The sequence below is a fragment of the Rhinatrema bivittatum genome, chromosome 6, assembly GCF_901001135.1.
Source record: "Rhinatrema bivittatum chromosome 6, aRhiBiv1.1, whole genome shotgun sequence".
NCBI classification, from domain to species: Eukaryota; Metazoa; Chordata; class Amphibia; order Gymnophiona; family Rhinatrematidae; genus Rhinatrema; species Rhinatrema bivittatum.
The window spans coordinates 246,601,543-246,625,291 of NC_042620.1; the positions used below are offsets into that span (position 1 = coordinate 246,601,543).

General features: G+C 43.9%; 1 protein-coding gene across 3 annotated transcripts in view; it reads right to left on the bottom strand.

Moving 5' to 3' along the window:
• YBEY (ybeY metalloendoribonuclease) overlaps nucleotides 1–23,749 on the bottom strand; it is a 64,668-nt gene that overhangs the window by 33,367 nt on the left and 7,552 nt on the right. For 2 of the 3 annotated variants that reach the window (XM_029606729.1, XM_029606731.1), the window contains exon 2: nucleotides 6,488–6,729. In XM_029606729.1, coding sequence (XP_029462589.1) covers nucleotides 6,488–6,697 — 210 coding nt within the window. In that variant the 5' untranslated portion in view covers nucleotides 6,698–6,729. Of the gene's footprint in view, nucleotides 1–6,487; nucleotides 6,730–10,959; nucleotides 10,997–23,749 lie in introns of those variants that run through there. The other variant, XM_029606730.1, reaches the window with a different exon arrangement.

Consider the following 23,749-nt stretch of genomic DNA (forward strand, 5'->3'; position numbering starts at 1 on the left):
GAGCACCTCAGTTGATTGTACAGCTGAGCTTTAGCTGAGTAGTCTACTTTCCAGGGAAGCAGGTGGGTATTAACCAAGGCTAATTCATCCTGCTGTCTACAGAAAACATCATTTATGATAGAGCTTTCCAAATTGTGGGTTGGGACCCTCTGGGATTGCTGAGCAAACTTTCTAAACTGGAGAGATGGACCACACAGGACTCCAGCTTTCTTCAAGGCCTTTATTCATCAGCATATAACCAGCTTACTTCCAGCAGTGTACTTCTAGCATTACCTTATACCAGAGAGGATTCAAGAGCTGCCTTCTTCTGGAGACTCGGGGGGGGGGGGGGGGGGGGAACGGGACACCTCCTGTCCTCAGCTGGGCTCTGCCTCTTATCCTGTACAGCGGGGTCCTGGCCACAGAGATCTCTCCCTCTATGGGGTTTAAGGACCATTGGGGCAAGCATCTTCAATCACCCTGGATCTCATCCAGGGAAGTGACTTCACGCCCCAATATTTATCTATTTATTTTCACTTTTTTTCTATAATACCTATCATCAATCCAGGCGGTTTACAATTTTTTCATATATATAAAATTTTAAAATAAAATATAATACCAGTACAAAATGATATAAAACATACAACATGAAAAAATGACTCTTGACCTTCCCCTCTAAATCTTTTTGCTACTTAACTCTTCAGCCATGTCTCTTTACCTTTAGATATCATTATAAGCCTCCTTAAAAAGCGAGGTTTTTAGTGCTTTCCTGAATAGCTTATGTTCTCTCATTAGCAGTAACTCCTCCAGCATTGAATTCCAGAGTGCTGGTCCTGCCACTGTAATCGCTCGTTCATGCATCATGTTCAAGCAAGCTTGCTTCACTGAAGTAGTCAAGGCCTTTATTCACAGACTGTAGTTCCCTTTGCGGCACTATAATCTGGATCTCAACCATTCATTTTACAACTTATAGAGTACCTTAAGTATTATTACTAACACTTTAAACCGGATTCTAAAAGCCACTGGCAACCAATGAAGATCCTTAAGTACAGGCATGATATGTTCATAACTCCCCAATCCATAAAGTACTCTGGCCGCATAATTTTGTAAGAACTGTATTGATTTAATCACGTTTTTTGGTAATCCTAAAAGAAGTGAGTTACAATAGTCAATATTATTTAGTACCACCACTGCATAACTAACCGAAAATCATTAGTCTCCAGATATGGCTTTAATCGAAGCCGAGTTAAACTAGTTCTACTGGGTGCAAAGGTTCCATTGGAGGATGCACATATGGAGGCTGGTTAGAGGAACCACATAAACTGCAGCTGCCACCATGTTGGCAAGGACAACTAATACTTCCCTGGTTGGTGCCTGATCCATTTATATCAGTCACTGAAAAAGGGATCGGAGGCAGGACGCTCATTCCATTAGGAGAAACGCTCTCTCTTCTAAAGAGTCTATCCATGCCCCTATGAACCTGATCTTCTGGGATGGAATCAGGTTTGAATTCTCAAAATTTATAATGAAACCCAGTGACTGAAGAAGCTGGATTGTTTTCTTCAGAGAGTTCAAGACCCCAACCTCTGAAGCTCCAGTTACTAGCCAGTTGTCCAGGTAAAATACAGATACATTAACAATAAAGATGTACTGCTACTACTGCCAGGGATTTGGTGAAGACTCTCAGTGCCACTGAGCTCAAAAGGGAGCACTTTGTACTGGTAGTGAGATGAATTTACCATAAAACATAGATGTGGATACATATGTGAGCATATGCATCCTTTAGATTCAGGGCACACATTCAATATCCCAACAATTAAAGGCAATTCATTTTGAATTTCTCCCATAACAGACACTTGTTCAAGCTTCATAAATCCAGAATGGGCCTCAATCCCGCCTCTCCCCATTTCTTGGGAGTAAGGGAATAGTGGAAGTAGAAACACCTATGAATATTGGTCAGGAAAGACAGTTTTTATTGCCCATTGTAGGAGAAGAAATTTCACCTCCAGGCAGAGTTGAGACAGATACAGATGGAAGACTAAACAATGAAATAGCACTGCAAGCCGGGAGAAGTGCAAGCATTAACCAGATTCAATAATCGTATGTACCCAGCGGTCGTTGGTGATCTTATGCCACTCCTCCCAGTGGTGCAAGATCCTACCCTCTACTGGAGGGGCTAAGTTCTGGATGTCAAGGCTGGTCAAAAAATGGGCCCAAGTTTGGACAAGGCCTGATGCTTTGTTTTCGGCTTTTGCCTCTTATGCCAACATCCTCGAGCCAGAAGTTGTTGCTGTGGAAGCACACATGGAGCATATCACATCACTGTAATTGGCGGAAAGTGCATCTTTGGAAATAGGAGCACTTAGAAGTGAAGTAGGGACACCTTGATGCTGACTGCTGCTCAGAGTCCGTTGAGAGAGAAGAGACCACCACATGTTGCTCCTTGATTTGAACACATTGTTGCGCAGACTGCTGGCATTTAGCCAAGTAATTTGGCAAGCTCCAATGGCTGCCGACAATGACCCGGTTATAGTGTTGAATGATTCGTATACCAACCGAAAAAGGTGGTATACACATTCTTCCTCATCCAGAACAGGTGTATATTCAGAGGGCCTGGGTCTTCGGGTCTAGCAGGGGCTTTGTGTTTTGAATGCAATCTGCACCATATAAACTGGTGAGCGGCAATGCGTTTATTGAGCTGAAAAAATAAGTTTGATTGACAGCCTGCACAGCAGGAGAGAGCAGGCGGGAAACCTGCTGCCTTCTGCTTCTCTGGCTGCCGGTTCTAGTCCTACTCTGACCAGAAAAAAATAAAAAAGCTGATCAACTGCTGCAAATAAGTTAGAGGTAGGTGAGTACCTGCAACTTATTGAAAGTTTAAAACTTTTAAACTCCTTTTTTTTTTTTTTTTTTTACTGAGCGCAGCAGCAAGTTAAAAACCCTCTCGGCAGCCAGAGGGGGAACGAGGCCCAGAGAGCGTCGGTCCCCACACCTGGAAGAATCCACGGACTCAGGACTATGCAGGGAACCCCCTCCTGCAAAAGGGGCAAAGCCCCCCTGAGCCGGGCAAGAGCTGGGAGACTGACGTCTCCCACACAAAAACAGTAAAAGCACTAAAAGGCGGCAAAATTTCCTTCATAGATTTTTTTCCTTTGTTTCTAAAACAAGCGGGAATCAAAGAACTACTTGCTTGAGCCGAAAAAGAAAGAAGAAGAGGCTGACTAGCCTACAGCAGAGAACCGAAGGGGAGATGCTGCACCTGCTGGAGACAGACGAATACTGAAGGGGTAGAGGATAGGCTCTGTCCTGATATAGGGCATCCTTCAAGTTTTAGTCTGTCTCCACCTGCTGGAAAGGAGGCTCAACCCGCTGTCTGGACTGATCCGGGTACGTACAGGAACATTTGATTGTAGTATCTCGAAGTCCGATTTCTTTGAGTCTGATGAGGAGTGTTCTGTGGTTGAAGGTGTCGAAGGCGGCGGATATGTCGAGGAGTATCAAGAGGTATGATTGTCCATGGTCGAGTCCTCTGAGGATGGTTTCGGTGAGTGTAAGAAAGAGGGTTTCAGTGCTGAAAAGTTTTCTGAAGCCATGCTGAGCAGGTTGAAGGATGTTATGGGCTTCGAGGCATTCTGTGAATTGATTGTTGACTGTTTTTTCAAGGATTTTCGCTATGAACGGGAGGTTGGATACTGGTCTGTAGTTGGCTGGATTGGATTTGTCGAGTTGAGGTTTTTTGATGATTGGTTTGACTATGGCGTTTTTGAGTTTGTCAGGGAATATTCCTTGCTTGAGTGATAGGTTGATGATGTCGGTTATGGGTTTGTTGATGGTCTTGCTGATGAGTTTTAAGGTTTTGCTTAGAGGGCGCAGACCATGACGTCCACTTTTGGGAACCGTAGGAGTTCCTTGGCTGTGGGTTCCAGGGCCTATAGGGCTTCTATGGCCCGTCCTCCTTTGAGCTGGCCTCCGGGGCATTCCATTCCAGGTCAACCAGTATGACCTGCAACTTTGGAAAATAGCATGAGGCCTGACGAAGGGACACCAGGATGGGGTTTATCTTTGGCTCCGCTGTGGTACCCGTGACTAGAATGGCCAGCGTCTTCAGGGTCAGACACGAGAGCTGGTAACTTGTCTTTGGAGAAGAATCGTAGCATGGTTCGGTATGGTTCCATCCCTGGGGGGATTTCCCCTTCCTCCAGGGAGTCAGTCTCGTCCTCAGAAGTGTCTGTATCGCCTGTAGGGAAACTCTTGCCTAGGTGGGGCACGTCTCGAGCGGTCCGAGAGGTGCTTGGAAGATCTTGTGCTTCTGGTGAAGACTGGGACTGTGTCGCCGGCGGTACCGATTGCGCTTGGATGAAAGTTTGTAGTCCTTTGAAGAATTCCACCCAGGAGAAGGTCCCTGGGTCCATGTTGAATCCCGGCAGGTTTAGGGTGTAAGCCCCCAAGGTGCCTTCCTGTGTAGGCGCCGAATTGAAGATACAGAGGTCCGGGGTACTATCGTTAGTGGATCCGGAACCCTCTACTGGCTATGGGGGGCCTTGCTTAGGTTCCCCCTGAGCCTCTTTGCACTGCTGGCATAATGCGGAGGCCACTTCAGGTTGTGCAGCTCTTAGGTGGCAGGCTGGGCAGAGGGCATCTCCCTTGATCTTCTTGGCTGGCGGTGCCATGACTTGTGCATGTGGAGTGATTCAAAAACTTGTTTGTGCGCGTTGGTATGCGCGCCGGGAGGCTTAGCTGTGCGCTCCGGGTGCGCCAAAGATGTGCGTGCGGGATGTGTGCGCCTGGGCGAGATGTGCTCGCCGCTGTGCTCACGGGCCTATTTGTGCACTCGGGCCGTTTATGCGGGCCGCTATGTGCCCGGCACTGTAGTGCGCGTCGCTGTGCGCACAAGTCAGTTGTTTGCACGGCTCGCCGCGTGCGCATGGCTCAGTTGTGTGGTCAAGGAGGGGAAATGGCACTGACGACCATGCAGGCAAAATGGCGACCCCCCCCCCGGAGGGTCTCCACGTGTGTGGACCCTCGCATCGGATCGGGGTCTAGCTTGGACGGAGCTGCTCAACCCGATATAACAGATGCTGGAAGGGATGATCTGTGCGGCAAATCAAGCCTCGGAGACTGGAGACTTAAAAGAAGGTTTCTACCTTACCTGGTCTCGGCGTTTCTCGGTCTCATGCCAGGCGGTCTCTGGCTGTGGGGGGAGAGGGAAATACTTTCACCGCCGCGCTCGATCAACACTCGCTGCCTCTAAGCCACCCTGGGGGCTAAGTCCACGGGAGCCGGCTACCGGACCGAGGCTTACCTCTGATGGATCTTGGAAATCACCTCAGGAATTCTCGACTGGGGGAGGGACCCTTAGGGATCACTGCAGGAGAGCGGGGCTCGTCTTCTTGAGGTAAATTTTCTCTCTTTGTTTTAGAATTGCTAACACTATTCTAGTGTGTGGATGTGTCCCTATCTGCTTTAGGAGACGGAGAAATACTGAAGAGCTGAGCATGCTGCACGGGTATATGTAGGCTGACGTCAACTTTGAAATCTGACTCTGTCTCCCATCTGCTATCAGGAGTACACTATACCCATTCGTCCTGAGTCCATCTGCGACACACTAGGAAACATCTCTCCTAACATGTCCCAAAACCACCTTACCCAACTGGCGGGTCACACCATTCTCAGGAGGCGAATCCATCAAACCAAGGAAAGCTCCCAACCAAACTCCTTCCGCTATGTATCTAGAAGAAAACAAAAAAATGTCCCCCGCAAAATATGTAGAAACGACCCTCATTATTAGAACTGCATAAATCAAATAACCTGAAAGTGGCAAATTAGAACAAGTCACAGATTCTAAGAGCATGCTCCAATGAATCTGAAAAGAGAATAGGCTAGGAGGTCGATCAACCCTGGTCTGATAATGCCAAACAAGAGTCCTCAGACTGTCGGCAAAGCATCCTGCCACCCTTTCCTGCCCGATGCCAGCGTGGATAAACATCCGCCTTCGGCATGGTGGTGCCATCTTGGGAACCGCAAAATTGATGTTAAGCTCTGCTTTTTTAAAGCCTCTGCTGCTTTGGATATCGACTTTATCTGGTAAGTTGAGCCTTTAGAAACAGATTGCAGACCAAAAGGGAAAGTCCAGCGATAGCGAATACCCTCTGCTCTTAAAGAACTAGTCACCTCCTTCAGCTCATAGCGTTTGCGCAGCATAGATAGGGCTAGGTCGTTAAAAATAGCCAATGTATGCCCCTCCCATATCCACTCGCTCTTTCCTCGATGTTTCATAGATCAAATTCTTTTGCGTATAACCGTGGAAACAAAAATTGATGTCTTTGGGGCGATTATCTGACCTGGAACCCGCCTTTTTTTTTTTTTTTTTTTTTTAATCTGGGTAAGATTTAGCTGGGTAATGGCCTTACCCAGCTAAAGTTTACCTTAGCCAGTCAAAAATATTGACTCCATTATTTCTAGCGCTACTGCTTTGACTAATGACAGCTCGCTGGAAGTATCACATTACCTCCTGATAGGGAAAGGAAAGTACGTCTGTGGGGTGGTCCCTCTGCCTGTACCAATGATTAATGCGCTGAATTCTTTCATTGTCCACACAGATGACTCCCAGATCATACTGCTTCAGTCCTACAATCTGGCGCAGGGCCTCCAGGTTTCTGCGGAGAAGGGATCGTCTTAGAGGGATCACATTCTGCAGATTCCGAAGAACTAAACTCATTCCAGCAGAAAACAGGTTACTATGAAGAAAGTCTGCAAAACAAAACAAAACAAAGCTCTATGGACCGAAGTTAACAAGCAGTTAGAGATATGTGATGATTTGCTGTAGTTATCAACTTCTTTTCATCTGGCTCTTCTCCATATTTATTGGCAAATATGACAGTTACTCTAAAACTTTAAATAGTTTTTCTCTCTGAAGCATTCTTAACTTATCTTCCAGTATTCTACCACAGGCAATAAAAAAAACCCCACCCAACCCTTGCTTCTCACAGAATGATACTACATGGATAACCATTGACCTCTTTTCTTACTGCTGCCTTTGCTGACTGAATTCTCAAAATGTGCCTTTTCTTTTGGTTCACCATTTTTCTCCTTTCAAATTATCTTAAGTGCTATCACAATTTGTACATTAAGTAATAAAAAAAAAAAATACAAGGATGGAATATAAGGAACAATGCAATTTGGCTTTGTTCAACAGGATATTATTTGGAGCATAAGCCCCAAAAAGATGAGGCTGAGCCGATTTTATTATTTTCAAGCAGAACTTGTATCCACTTAAAGTGACCTGTTCTTTTCCCCCATAATGTGAGGTATTAGTACTTAGGGTAGGATTAATGTCTGGTTTAGTCTCGACCTGGTACTGATCACACTAAAGTAATGACTAATACTGAAACCTTAGCAGCTATTCACCTGTTGCATGAGAATCTCTTAGCGACTGGCAATTTTAATAACCATGCTGATGCACTGTCTATGCCTAAAGAAGTTTCTAAATGCTCCAGGGGCGATCTGGGTAACTATAGACCAGTGAGCCTGACTTCAGTGCCGGGAAAAATAGTGGAAACTATTCTCAAGATCAAAATCACACAGCATATAGAAAGACATGGTTTAATGGAACACAGTCAACATGGATTTACCCAAGGGAAGTCTTGCCTAACAAATCTGCTTCATTTTGTGAAGGGGTTAATAAACATGTGGATAGAGGTGAACCGGTAGATGTAGTGTATTTGGATTTTCAGAAGGCGTTTGACAAAGTCCCTCATGAGAGGCGTCTAAGAAAACTAAAAAGTCATGGGATAGGAGGCAATGTCCTTTCGTGGATTACAAACTGGTTAAAAGACAGGAAATAGAGAGTAGGATTAAATGGTCAATTTTCTCATGGAAAAGGGTAAACAGTGGAGTGCCTCAGGGATCTTACTTGGACCAGTACTTTTCAATATATATATAAATGATCTGGAAAGGAATACGACGAGTGAGGTAATCAAATCTGCGGATGATACAAAATTATTCAGAGTAGTTAAATCACAAGTGGATTGTGATACATTACAGGAGGACCTTGCAAGACTGGAAGATTGGAAATCCAAATGGCAGATGAAATTTAATGTGGACAAGTGCAAGATGTTGCATATAGAGAAAAATAAGCCCTTGCTGTAGTTACACGATGTTAGGTTCCATATTAGGAGCTACCACCCAAGAAAAAGATCTAGGCATTATAGTGGATAATACTTTAAAATTGTGGGCTCAGTATGCTGCAGCAGTCAAAAAAGCAAACAGAATGTTAGGAATTATTAGGAAGAGAATGGTTAATAAAACGGAAAATGTCATAATGCCTCTATATCGCTCCATGGTGAGACCGCACCTTGAATACTGTGTACAATTCTGGTAGCCGCGTCTCAAAAAAGAATAGTTGCGATGGAGAAGGTACAGAGAAGGGCAACCAAAATGATAAAGGGGATGGAACAGCTCCCCTATGAGGAAAGGCTGAAGAGGTTAGGGCTGTTCAGCTTGGAGAAGAGATGGCTGAGGGGGGATATGATAGAGGTCTTTAAGATCATGAGATGTCTTGAAAGAGTAGATGTGAATCAGTTATTTACACTTTCGAATAATAGAAGGACTAGGGGGCATTCCATGAAGTTAGCAAGTAGCATATTTAAGACTAATCAGAGAAAATTCTTTTACACTCAACGCACAATAATGCTCTGGAATTTGTTGCCAGAGGATGTGGTTAGTGCAGTTAGTGTAGCTGGGTTCAAAAAAGGTTTGGACAAGTTCTTGGAGGAGAAGTCCATTAATGGCTATTAATCAAGTTTACTTAGGGAATAGCCACTGCTATTAATTGCATCAGTAGCATGGGATCGTCTTAGTGTTTGGGTAATTGCCAGGTTCTTGTGGCCTGGTTTGGCCTCTATTGGAAACAGGATGCTGGGCTTGATGGACCCTTGGTCTGACCCAGCATGGCAATTTCTTATGTTCTTTTCTTATGTGCTTATCAATCTTAGGAGTGGTTCAGCTTATTAGTACCCGAACTCATAAAGCTGGCCATATTATTGATTTGCTTTCTCTTCCTGATTCTTCTAAAAGCAATATTTATACATAGTTAGACTTGTTCAACCTAAAATAATTACTTAATAGTTCCTGTAACATCTTGTTTACATGCTACCCATTTATATTGTTCATTGTTTGTTTTAATTGGATTCTCTTTCATATTGTTAGTTATATGTATCAAACTCGTTGTATGTATCAAGTTGTTATTCTGTAAACCGGAGTGAAGGCATTTTTTGCTATACTTCGGTATAAAAAAGACTTTAAATAAATAAAAGGGTTATTGACTTAACCATTGATCCTGTGGGTTGGAGGGTTAATGGTTAATATTTTTTCCTGCTGTTAATACTAGATCATTTATGACCTTGAAATCATACTGTGGTGAAAACAATGTGAAGAAGTTTGGATTGATTGCGAATGAAGAGCATGTGGCTTCTTGATGTACTAATTTTACAGAATCCTTGACTGAGACACTAGCTTGGACCATAAACATAGTTGCATCATTAAAGAAGAGTGTTTCTCACTCAAGTGCACATTGGGTGCCATGGTGTTCATAAAAGTTGCTCATTAATTAGAATGTTAGATCTATAGTGGTTAGAGCTTCAGGTAAAAATTGATTACAATGCTGCACTACAATAGTATAAAGCTGCTTTTAATGTGGCAAAAAGGGAATATTTTGCTTTTCATATCAGTAATTCCCTGAATAGACCATGTGAGTTATTTGGCTTGACTGATCGGTTAGTGTTACATCCAGTAGTCTGCGGGCTAACCCCACGAACCGCTGTCCTCACCGCTTGACCAGGCCTTGAAGCTGCAGACATCACCCTTCAAGGTGGCAGAAGGCCACTGACCCGACCAGCCATGAAGCTGTCTGCATATGCGGCTGGATGCCGCCACCTTTGAGAACCGTGCCTCTTGCCTCTAGTTAAAGAGACCGTGGCAGGAAAATTCATCTCAGCCCATTGATTGCATCACCACTTCGGCCTTTAAAAGGCCTCTAATGACACTGCTCCAGTGCCGCGGCAATAGATCAACTACTGCTAGTAGAATGAGTTGCCTCAGTGTTCCTGCCCGAGTTCTGGTCTTCTCCTTCGTTGTGGTTAGTCTTCAGTTCTTCTGTCTCCTTGCCTCCCTACCCATCTAACCTTTCCTTGGATGGATCTCCAGTTCTGACTTTGGTTTGCTTTGGAGTCTGCTTAACCTCCACCTGCCACTGACCACTACCTGATCTTCAACTACGATTGAACTCTGCCTGCCCCGGACTCTAACCTGTTAACCGATCATCTCTTCGGATTTCCAATTCATCAGCGGAGGCCCCTGCCTAAGACCTGCTGGCACCGGCACCTGAGGGTTCAATCAAGGGGAACGAGGGCTGGTATAGGTGAAGCTCCAGCTGGGCTTCCACCTCATCCGGTCCTTCCAGCTGATGGTGGGGACCTGCAGGGCTCCACCCTGTGGGATGCACCAACCCTACCTTGGTCCAAGGCTTCATGCCCGCAACAGTTAGTTTAGAAAGTAGTCTATAATGATTTGAATACTATTATGAACTATGATGTATTTGCGGATTATTGTGATAATAAAATTGCAGCAACTCAATTTTCTTTCCCTATATGCTCTGACTTTGATTCCTATCTCTTGCTAAACATGTCAGTGGGTCACTAGCAGTATGTGGCAAACTTTTCATGCAATCTCCCAAACTGAAATGTTTAGGGTATTATATAAGGTGAAACTTTCCTTTTGTCCTACTGATCCATGCCCTTCCTAGATCATTAGATATTAAACAAGGTTGTAGTTAGACCAGTGCTTAAGAAGCCTACCCTTATAGTTACTGAACCAGTCAATTATCATCCAATTTCCAATCTGACTTATTTGAATAACCTTCTGCAAAAAAATGTGTGCTAATCCAATTTACTGAATTTGTTAAAAAATGGAGAAATTACTTACCTGATAATTTTGTTTTCCTTAGTGTAGACAGATGGACTCAGGACCAGTGGGTTTATGCTCCCCTGCCAGCAGATGGAGACTGAGCAAGCTAATGTCACAGTATATATAGCCCTGCAGTGACCCCAGCCTGCCAGTATTCTCCTCAAAAGCAACTGTTTTAGCAAAAAACTTGATTAAAAAAAAAACCAGGTAACCAGAGGGGGGCGGCTTCCAGTGATGACGTTGGTTGCTCCCTTGGATTCCACGAAGAATCTCAAATTAATCAAGCCAAACCCATGCAACAACCTCTGAAAAGTTCAAAAAGGTACACTACAATATTTATGGATAATTTTGTTTATTGTTTGATGGACGAAATGTTGACCTGACCAAAGAGAACTGGAGTGGAAAAACCTGGGCCTTTGGCCAAAGAAAAAAAATATGGTGCCAGAGTTGTCACAATCAGTGGGAGGGGCTGACTGAGGCTGCGATTCGAGATATAACTAAAGCAGTTTATGAGACAATTTCAGTTCAACTAATAAAACTTCAGGCCTCAATGGGCGATCTCTGAGAGCAGTTTGAGAGCTACAGAATGTCTACATCAGAAAAAGTGGAGAAACATTAAATGAAGCTTGATTCCATTGCTAACATGATTGCAGACCTCAGGGCACAAAATAAAGCCACTGCTGACAAATTTGATGGTTTGGAAAATAGAAGCAGGCAAAACAACTTGCACATTGTGGGAGTCACTGAGAAACTGCAATTGGAAGATTTGCTGAAATCTGGTGAAGTACGGCTGCCGAATGCTCTCGAGTCTCGATCTTAATTCTTTCTGGAATCCGGGAGGTCTCTAGGATAGACTGTGGGGAAGAATGAGAGTGCTGAAGAAGGAACAACTTTGGTGCTCCGGGTTTCTTCTGCCTACAGACTGGGGAGATGGAATTCCCAGGGATGTCCCCCTGTATTGATGTCATCTGCTTCCAACATAAAAGGTCTTCACTTTCGCTTACGATTTGAGTTAGCAAGGACGGACGGACTACGAATCTGATACAAATTGTCCAAGCTACTCTGCCTCCTCAGACTTACCAGAGGAACCCGCTCTTCGGGGGCCTCGCTCTCTTTTCTCTATTTCAGATTGCAGATAGGAACCGGTACTCGCTCCTCGAGGGCCCATGTTCCTGAATACTGTGAAGATTCTCTACTGCCTGGAAGCTATCGCAGATACAGACATTCATGAGATACCACCGCTCTTCTCAGAGCTTTCCCTGGAGCCAGGTACTCGCTCCGAGGGTCTAAATTTTTCCAGCTACTGAGCCTCCTTAAGAACCTATGTGAGATTGTCATCTATTACTGGCTATGAATATAGCATACCCTGTCTATTCACTATCTATAGTCTTTCTACAGCTCAGCAACCCTGGGATCGCAGTTCCAGTATCTGAGGGTCTTCAGCCCTACCGGGCCTATCAGCTCACTACTACCACCTCTGAGGGTTCTACTATCCTGTTTAATAAAAGAACTATCTGTGTCTGTCTCCAAACCCAAGCCTAGCCGGTGGTCCCTCTCAGGATATCCTCCTGGGGGCGCTGTCATCTGCCATCGGCCCAAGGATTCACCTATTTACATTCCTTTCCAGCTGAGTACCCTCTCTAGCACTCCGCTGGTACAACTCAGCAGTCTATATCATAACAAGATTGCTAGTTCTGCCTATGGAGCATATCAGATTGCTAAACTCCTACTTCCACGGGAGCCAGATTGCAACTCCGCACGGTGACTCATATCAGATTGCTAACTCCTCCCACTACAGGAGTATCCAGCAGCAGATTACAATAGATTGCTAACTCCTCCCACTTCAGGAGCTGAACCTAACAACCAGAGAGTCCTCTCAAGGGCCAAACCGCAAGATAGAACTGAGTTGGATTCTCGTGAAGAACCGGTCACTGCTGCAACAGATCCATGTACAGCGGAAGATGAATGGGGGCCTCCACCAGGAGTCTTCGCCAATCTGCATACCACTGAAGTCTGGGCCAGTCTGGCGCCACCAGGAGTACTATCCCCTTGTGGCCTTCAATCTTGCGAATTATCCTGCCAGCAAGGGCCACGGAAGAAAGGCATAAAGCAATCTGTCTTCCAGCCAGACTTGTATGAGACAGTCTATTCCCAGGGACCATGGATCTCTCCTGTGACTGAAGAATCTAGGAACCTTCACATTGCGAGAAGTCGCCAAAAGGTCTAGGAATGGAAGGCCCCAGTGATCCACTATCAGTTGAAACGCTTTGGCTGACAACACCCACTCTCCCGTGTCTAGACTCTCCTTGCTGAGAAAGTCTGCTCTTGCGCTTTTTCCTGCAATGTGAGAGGCCGAGATCATCAGCAGATGACCTTCCGCCCATTCTACAAGCTGGTGTAATTCCTGCGACACTTGCTGGCCCTTGGTTTCTCCCTGGTGATTGATATAGGCCACAGTTGTCTTGTTGTCCAACATCACATGAACCGTTTGATCCCGCAGCCTGTGGCTGAACTGCAAGCATGTCCGGACTATGTGTGTATTAAATTTACTGTTAAATCTACTGTAATATATGGTGTGACGATATATGTTCATGATGATGGGTAATATGTAATATTGCTATACAATTGTGTATTTAAAACATTGTGTGTATTTAATGTTTAATATAATATAATAAAATGTGTGCATTTGTGGGAATGGAACAATAAACTTGATGAAAATTTATTGATAATAGAAGGTCACATTTAATAACTGTGTTAATTTTAGGATTCCCTATGTGTGTTGGGTTGTATATTGATAGAGGGGATCTATAAGTTCTCCTTGAGTTATTGTGCCAGATTGAACTGCAAGCATGCCAGCTGTACTGCCTGGGCTTCCAGGCGATTGATGTTCCAGTGGGACTCTTTGGCATTCCAACGCCTTTGGGCAGTTAACTCCAGCCAGTTAGTCCCCCCAACTGTGGAGACTCGCATCTGTCGTGAGTATCAACCAGGTCGGAGAGGACAGGGGAACTCCCTTTCTCAGATGATCCTCCTACAACCACCACTGGAGATGGGAGCAGATTTCCTTTAGCGAGTGGAGCAGAACAGCATAGTCCTGAGACTGTGGGTTCCAACGAGATAAAAGAGAGTGCTGAAGATGATGCATATTCAACCTTGCCCACAGCACCACTTCTAGGGTAGCTGCCATCAAGCCGAGCACTTGTAGGTAGAACCACACAATTGGGCATATGGTGTTCACCAACTGATGCACTTGAGACATCAATTTCTGAATCCGAACTTCAGGTAGCAAAACTCTGTCCTGTCCCATATCAAACTGGACCCCCAGATACCCCAACAAATGGGATGGCTGAAGACTGATCTTAGTCAGGTTCACCACCCAACCGAGCTCCTGCAATAAAAAGAGATCACCTTGTGTTTCAGCAGGAGGTTCTCTTCCTGAGACTTGGCTCGAATCAGCCAGTTGTCCAGATGCAGGTGCACCGGGATTCCTTCTTGCCACAAGGCCGCTGCTACTACCACCATAACCTTGGAAAATGTTCTGGGAGTGGTGGCTAGACCAAAGGGTAGCGTTCGAAATGGATAATGGTATCCAGCCCCGCAAAGCGTAGAAACAAAAATGAGATTCTTCTTTGGCCCCGACATAGCATCCGAACCAGAGACACCCAGCTGTTTCAAGGTCTGGGAAATCACAGCCGGCAGTTCATCTCTATGAAAGAACTGCAATATGATTCAATACGGTTCCAGCCCTGGAGGAATTTCCCTATCTTCCAGGGAATCAGAATCAACCTCATCATCAGTGCCGTCCTGATTCCTGTTGGGTACACCCCCCGCAGGGTGCCGAGACAAGCTCCGGCGCTTAAGCATAGGGCTGGAAGAGGGAGGAGCCAATGGCTAAGGGTCCGACCGGACAGGAATGAGGGAGGCAGAGGACTGTGCCTGAAGAAAGGCTTGTAAGCCTTGAAAAAATACTACCCAAGAAAAAGCAGCTGGGTCCAGACCAAGCCTAGAAGAAACTGGAGCTGGTTCCACAGAACTGCCCTTGCCAGTGGAGGAGCCAGTGAAGGGAGAACAAAGATCTGGCGTCTCCCCAGTTAAGGCAGAGACCAACCCATCATCAGAATGGGAAGAGCCAGGCTTAGCAAAACCCGAGGAAGACAACTCTCCCTAAGTGTCTGAGCAGCGCTGACACAGGTTAGAAGCCAGGTCAGTCTGAGAAGCCCTAATTTGACAGGCAACACAAATAGGAAGATGCTTAAGCTTCTTGCTTACTGGCACCATAGCATCGGAACGGCTCGCGCACAAAAGGGAAATGCGCACAAAAAAATAAGCACCTAGAAAAAAGCGTGGCAAGGCGCATGCACACCTTGTGAACCAAACCAAGCGCGGAACAGTGAAAAATTTGTGCACGTAAAAAGTGTGCCCAAAAACTGAGCGCACATGTGTGCAGAGTGACACACTGCGCACACTGGTGGCCTGTCAATGGCAGTAGAACACGCATAGGAGCCTATGAAAACGGCTGCCATGGCCTACCATGCGGCATGCAAGAAACAAGCCTAAATGTGGGGCCTAGTCCACTGGGGGCCGCTCAACCCACCAGGCTGCAGAGGTCTCCAACCCCAACGGGAGCAGGACAAACGTCGGTAATATGATCTGAGCATGGAAACCGGAGGAAGCCCTGAAACCCCTCTGTCTCTGAATCAAAAGGTAAAACTTTTTCTTTTTTTTTTTTAAACCTTACCTGAGGCTCAGTGCTTACTAGCTGAGTACAGAGATGGTATCTGGCTGTAGGGGGAGAGGGCATCTGTCGACACCGCTGAGCTGGGCATCCTGCACCCGCTGCATTTCAGGTGAACTAGCAGCTAAGTCCATGCTGGGAAACCCAGCTACTGGACCCAAGACACACTTTTGAGGGACCATGGAAATCACATCAGGAATTCTTAACTGGGAAAGGACCTTTAGAATTTCAAATTTCTCCTTCCAAAAAGCTCGAAGCAATCCCCATAGAGAGATGCATGTCCACCATCTGCTGGAGACAGAGAATACTGGCAGGCTGGGGTCACTGCAGAACTATATATACTGTGACGTCAGCTTGCTCCTTCTCCATCTGCTGGCAGGGGAGCATAAACCCACTAGTCCTGAGTCCATCTGTCTACATGCTAGGAAAAAATAATTAGATAGGTTTCAGAGTGGATTTTACCAAGGTTTCAGCAAAGAGATATTGTTGGTTGCTTTGCAAAACACAGTTCTTATGTAATTGGAATTGGGCAATGCAGAGTTTTTTGTCTTGTTCAATATTTCCTTAGCTTCTGATAGATTTTTTCATTCCATTATTCTTCATAGATTACTTCAGTGGTGATTAAAATATAGTTCAAGGTAATTAGATTATTGGACTTGCATACATTACCTTTCTTCTATATATTTATTTATTTAAATAATTTATATACCGGAGGTTCCTGTATAATATACATATCACCCCGGTTTACATATAACAGTAACAATCGCTACATTTTGCGGTTTACATAGAACAGTATTAAACAACGAAGTTTTACATTGAGCAAAAAGAAGTAAACAAGTTTTAACATTGAAACAAACGAAGTAAAGTTTTTACTTTGAAACAACTTAATAGAAGTAGGCAAATAGTAAATACTATTAAACCATTAATAGACATGCGGTTAATAAATCCAAAAATAACATGGAGATATGTAAGTCCACATGAATGTGTATGTAGACTGTATGTAGACAGCATGAATGTGTGAATCTCTAATTGAATAATGAAGATTAAAAAAGATCTGAAAAAATATCATTGTGGGAGTGAAAAGACTTTTTTTTTTTTTTTTTGTTCTTGGTTCTAGGGGAAGGCTAGTTTGAATAACCAAGTCTTAAGTTTCTTTTTAAATGTAATGTGGCATGGTTCCAGATGCAGGTCTGGAGGGAGCGAGTTCCAAAGTGAAGGGCCCGCTGTCGACAGTGCACGTTTCCTTAGAGCGGATTTCGCCGGTTGTGTGATTAGTCTGTTCTGATAAGCGCTTCTGGTAGGTTTTACGGATGTGTGTAGTTGAATTTGAAATGTTAAGTTGAGAGGCGCGATGTTGTATAAGGCCTTATGTATCATCGCTAGAGACTTGAATTGGATCTTGTATTTGATTGGGAGCCAGTGGAGGTAGTGGAGGATTGGGGTGATATGATCTCTTTTCTTGGCATTTGAAAGAATTCTTGCTGAGGCGTTCAGGACCATCTGAAGTGGTTTGGTGGTGCATGCTGGTAGGCCTAGGAGGAGAGAGTTGCAGTAGTCTAATTTTGGGAGTATGATGGCTTGTAAAACCATACGGAAGTCCCTGTATAGGAGGAGTGGTTTAAGTTTCTTTAATGTTTGAAGTTTAAAGAAACATTCTTTTGTTGTGTTGTTGACAAATTTGTTGAGATTGAGTCTGCTGTCTATGATGACTCCCAGATCTTTAACTTGTTGCGTGATGAAGTGCCCGGTGGTGTCCGGATGTTGATTAGTGTTAGAATGTGAAGGGGGGGTATAGTTTTCCGGTGCTATAATGAGGATTTCGGTTTTGTTTTTGTTTAGGACCAAGTTGAGGCTGGTAAGTAGATTGTTGATAGCAGACAGACATTTATTCCAATATGATATGGCTTTGTGTAGGGAGTCTTCTATAGGGATGAGGATTTGAATATCATCCGCGTATAGGTAATGTCTTAGCTTAAGGTTAGTGAGTAGTTGACATAATGGGAGCAGATAAATATTGAAAAGAGTCGGAGAGAGGGATGATCCTTGCGGTACCCCCCTCTTGGAATCGATGGTGTGGGACTCTTTGAAGTGATGGTTTTAAATTATTCTTAACCAATAGGTTTCAAAAAGTAAGGTTAGCTGACTCCATTTGAAACTGGCATTTGCCACATTCAAGAGTTCCTCAAGGGTTGGCACTATCGGCCATGTTATTCGGCTCTGATATATTCCTTTGATGTTCATTACCATATTTACATGAATGACATTCAGCTTTTTATTCCACAGTTAGACTTATTATATCCCTTCTGTATTTAAGTTTATAGCTTGTGTGGAAGCAATTCAGAATTGTTTATTTAGTAATAAGCTGGTATTAAACCTTAATATGACTAAGACTGAGGTTTGTTGGACTAATTGTGGTTATTCTTCATCTAATTATGCTTCAATTTGTATTAATAGGCAATTATTTCTTATTCTTAAAAACATACATGATTTGGGTGTGCTTGTTACCTCTAGACTATTTCAGCACAGATCAGGTTGATCTTTGCACTGACTGAAGTATATTCTGTTTAAAGAGGCTTTCAGGCAGTGCTGTAGAGTTTTGTACTGGCTTTGCTCAATTATTGTAATGCATTGTAACTTTGGTTGTCAAAATAGTTTATTTGAGCTTTACAGCTGGTGACAAACTCTGTGGCTCGCCTTCTTACAGGTTGTTTGGTTCAGAAACATATCATGCCTTATCTTAAGGAAAAGCATTAGCTGCCTATTGCCTAAAAGATACATTTTAAAATATTAATGCTTGCATTTTAAAGCATTATTAAACTGTTTAACTGAATTATTACACTGATAATCATTCCTTAGATTTCATTTTGCTAATAATTTGTTTGACGTTCCGTCATTTAAAAACACTGGGTTACAAAAAAGCCATAAGCGTGCTTTTGCAGTCATTGGGTCTTTCCTGTAAAACTCTTTACCTCTTTATTTAAAGGAATTACTGGATCATAAGATCTTTTGTAAACAGGATAAAGTGCATTATTTTCTCAGGCCTTTATAAACTGAAACCTAGATTGTTAGATTGCTTGTTTGTTAGATTGCTATCTGGTTTGAAGGTACCATGCAGATTTAGTTGTTTTGTTTTGGGATTGTTTGTATTATATTGGTTTTTAAATTTTAGAATTTGTAAACTGCTATGAATCAATTGTTTTGAATATGGTGGTATATAAGTATTTAATTTAAGTTCACAAATTTGTATTAATTTTTTGGGTAAAATTTGAAATAAATTCATCAGAAAAAAGAAAACAATGACAATTCAAGTGCAAAAAGAAACATTAATGGATTATTTCACACAGATAAACAATCAACCAAAAGTTAACAATTCTACATCTATATAAACTAAGGTTTGAATTCAAACTATTAATTATAAATGCATTCACTCATACATCTCCATGCACTGACAAAGTGAATAATTCTACTGTGTTTATCAGCTGCCACCACCTGATATGGTACACATACCAAATTCCACCACACTTGTTCAGTAATAAGATCACTGTTATTTCTATGAATTATATTTAGCACCAATGATCGGATGTTCCATAATTTTTTCTTTGGCTCTGATGTTTTATGGCATTGCAGTTCTATATAACAATCTTAAAGAAAATATTTCACAGTCCTCCTAGATGAGGAGACTAGGTCATGAGTGCTTGCGGAGAGCTTCAGTGATCACATATCTGTTCCACTGCATCCTTCACATGATCTCCAAAGATTCTCTCCTGTGCACAGCACAGCATCAAGTCATTCCTGCACCTTTGGATGGAGATCAGAGGCCTGTAGCCAGGCGTGTCTGCAGGCTCCAATCCCTGCGGCTGACACTCTCGATGCCACTTTGAAAACATCATAGGTGATTGCTGATCGATATCTGTCAGTCTCTGATATTGTCCACTTTTGTGTTTTTTAGGTTCCAAAAAGAGTGGAGTAGTTGTTCGTGGAGCATGACAGAGGAGATTCGAGTGAAAGAGTGAGAAAGTTTGCAAGAGACGATAGGAGGAGAATGGTGGGCAAGTCAGTGGAGCATAGTCAGGGAGGGGAAATGGGGTGCAAGAAGAGGGGTGTGCAGCAAGAAGAGAAGAAGCAGGCAAGGAGGGCCAATGAGAAGAAAGAGCAGGCAAGTGGGCAGAGAGAGAGGAGTAGGCTAAGGGGACAGTTAGGGGAAAGAAAAGAGGATGGAGGTGTCAGATGGTGGGGAGGGGGCAGGTGGAGTAGAGCTCAAGGAAGTAACAGGCCACACTAGCCATCCAGAACTGACAAGCAGGTGGGACCAGCAACCAACAGCAGGAGAAGAAGTGGTGCCTATGTGATGTGCGCTTCTCCAAAGGAGAAGAACCTTCTCATTTGGTGGGTTTGCAAGAACCATAACATGTTCTTTAGGTCCAAGTCTGTGAAGACATCATCATAGAACAAAAGGAAAATCTGGGATGGCATCAGCAAGGACATCAGCAGCCTGGAAGAGACAACCAGAACCAGAGATCAACTGAAGCATTGATGGCAGGACACCAGGCTGCTATCAAGGTGAAACTGATAGAGAAGTCCAAATGCAAGACAGAAGTTGGCCCACCCTGCAATCAAAACCTGACACTGCTAGAGTAGCTGTCCAGGCAACTCTTTAGCCAGATTCTGTTGTTGGTGTCTGTATGGGCACTGACATAGATGATGTGCCTGTTGTAACAGAAGCTTGTGAGTTGGGGGGAAGACAGTCTCTGTAGGATGCAGTGGGGTGGAGGGGCAGGCTGTTAAAACTCAGTACCAATATGTTTTTGTTTCTCTTTCCTTTTATCGTTTTGCAGGTGAGCATCAGCAGATAGAGGCAGATCAACCATCTACAGTGGGCAAGGTTGAAGAGACCTGGCCTGTATCTGAGGGGAATATTACTCTCCTCCCCACTGACAGTCAGGAGCTGATAAGTGAGACTGAAGATGACAGATTTTGATTTCTTCTCATGGATAGACACATCCATGCCAGACACCCAGCATGTATCAGTAACAATAGGCACCAGTGTAGTTGCCAGGGAGGGGGTGGAGGCTCTGAGTCCTAAGATTACCTAGCAAAAGCAGCACCGCCCCCCACCATAAATGGAAGAGCAGATTACACTTATTGCTCCACAGATAGGAGAGCAAATTGAATTTATTGCAAGTCAGGAGCTCCACGACATCAGCGAGTCAGAAGGATAGCAGGACATACATGAAGAGATGCAATGAATTTGACGAGGAATATGACAACAGCTTGCAGCAACAAGCTAAAGGAAAAAAGCTGGAAAGCCAGCAGCACAAATGCTCATAGCCTGAGCAATAAAGTACCAGATCTGCAGGCTCTAACAGTAAAGAGAGACTTGGATATTGTTGCTATTACATGATTCAGGAAGCTCATGAATGGGAAATAGCCATACTGGGCAATAACCTGTTCAGAAAGGATAGAAAGGGGGATTAATAGCTCTTTATATAAAAAAAATATCCAAAGAACTGAAATGCAGGGAACAAGGGGAAAAGAGGAAGCATCCATGTACACTGATGTGAACAGAGATCTGGATGAAGACATCCACAAGGTGGGAAAGAAGAGTCAAGTGATAATCTGCTGAATGTGCAGAATCTGCAAGAAGTAGAAAGATCGTGGATGCTGTTAAAGGGGTTCTGCTCAAACAAATAGTGATGGAACCCACAAAGGGAGGAGCAATACTGGACCTTGCTCTCGCAGATGGAGACAGTGTCTCTTAATATCCGGGTAGGTGCCAACTTGAGCACTAGTGATCATCAGATGGTATGGTTTGAAATAGAAGCCGAGACAGAGAGAAATCATAGGAAGATGAAAGTCTTGGAGTTCAAAAATATAGACTTTGGTAGAATGGGGAAGTATCTTAAGGAGTAGTTTAGTGGTTAGAGTGGAGTGCTATGAACCAGGGACACCAGAGATCGAATCTCACTGTTGCTCCTTGTGATCTTAGGCAAGTTACTTTACCCTCCATTGCCTCAGGTACAAAATTAGATTGTAAGCACTCTGGGGATAGGGAAATACCTATAGTATCTGAATGTAATCTGCTCTGAAGTGCCAAAAAGCTTGTTGTGCGTCAATGCGCTGTGCTGCGGATGTTTATGGCACTCCGAATGCTCCGGTGCGTCATGATTTTTCAACGCTTTGGCTTCGCATGATCAGACGTCTTTGACGCCGATGAGCGGGGGTAAACGGGAATAGGTCCTTGTGTCCCGATCGGCTCATGAGAGGGTTTGCGAGTCGAGGCCTCAACCCTTTTTTCCAGCTCTGGCGGTTTATCAAACCTGGCCATGGCGCTCTGACCGGTGCTAAGATGATCCCCCGGCTCCAATGAAGCAGCTCTCGTGGACGGCGTTTTTGTGTTTTTTCGCCGGTCCTGGCAAAGATTGTGTGGAAGGCACCCGCAAACTCGTTATTTTCTCCGCGCGTTGCCTCTGGGCCAGGAGGGACATACGACCAAAGTCTCGAAAAGAGGCTTGGTCGTGATCCAGGCCCAGGCATAAATAACTGTAATTATGTCCATCTGTTATAGACATAATTTTCCTGCACTGGCAGTATTTAAAACCTGACAGCTTAGGAGCCATCACTGCCAAAAACAACGTTCGAAAAAATTCGCAAAAAAATTGAGACGAGGAGAGAGAAAAACCCACCATGCTATCGGCTCGCGGAAAAAAAAAAAAAGAGAGACTGAGGAGAACAAACGGATTTGCACGGGAAGACGACCACGCAGCCATACAGAGTTAAAAGCTCTGTCACTAACTAAGAGAAACTCCGCCTACTCGTGATCACGAGCACGCTCCCAGGCAGCATGGCTAATTCAGCCCTGCTTTCGACGGGAAATCCTAGGTACTTTCCTCCCATCCTCTCCAGCTCCATTCTAGGTTCTCTTCTCTCCTCCCCATGACCCCAGCTTCATCCTAGATTCTCTTCCCCACTCCGTCCCTTCTTACCCGCAAACTTCATCCTATGTCATTTTCTCAAAATGAAATTATTTATTTATTTATTTAACAGTTTTTTATACCGACCTTCATAGTAAATTTACCATATCAGATCGGTTTACAATTTAACAAAGGGAAAAACAAGAGTAACAAATTCACGTAAACGAAAGATAACAATAAGTAGGAATAAGTCAAAAAGTTACAATCAACAAGGGGAGAGAACTTGGAAGCTTGCAACAAGCTGGAAGGAAGATAGGCCGGTAAAATAATATTACCATAGAGTGTACAAGTTAAAACTTAAGGACGGTGTTTTAACCTTAATGTCTCTGAGTCCATTTATTTTTTCTTTGAGAAATGGAGTGCCAGACCGAGTAGGAATGAAGGCCAACTATTGAATGTCTGGTTCAGGGAAGGCTTGTTGAAAGAGCCAGGTCTTAAGACCTTTTCTGAAAGTTAAAAGGCATGGCTCCAGTCTGAGGTTTGATGGGATACTGTTCCAGATCGATGGGCCAGCTATCGAAAAGGCTCTGTCTTTGGTCGTAGCGAGGCGTGAGGCTTTAGTGGGGGGAACATTCAGAGTGCCTTTGTAAATGTCTCTAGTTGGTCTGATAGAAGAGTAGAGTTTGAGAGGTATTTCCAGGTCAAGTTGAAGTTGATGATGGATAGAGTTTTATGGATTAAGGTGATTGATTTGTATAGAATTCTGTAATTTACTGGTAACCAATGTAGGTTCCTGAGAATTGGTGATATGTGATCGTGGCGGCTGGTACTGGTTAACAATCTTGCTGCCGCATTTTGAATCATCTGCAGCGTTTTAGTAGAAGATTTGGGAAGTCCTAGTAGAAGGGCACTGCAGTAGTCTATTTTGGCGAACAGTAACGCTTGGAGGACTGTCCTGAAGTCGTGGAAGAATAAGAGAGGTTTAAGTCGTTTTAGGACCTGTAATCTGTAAAAGCAATCTTTCGTTGTTGTATTGACCATTTTCCTGAGGTTTAGTCGGTTGTCTAGAATCACCCCAAGATCTCTAACCTGCTTACATGTGATGTGAGCGTTGAATGGTGTTGGTTGGTGGATATTGTTATCATTTGAGGAGATGAGGAGA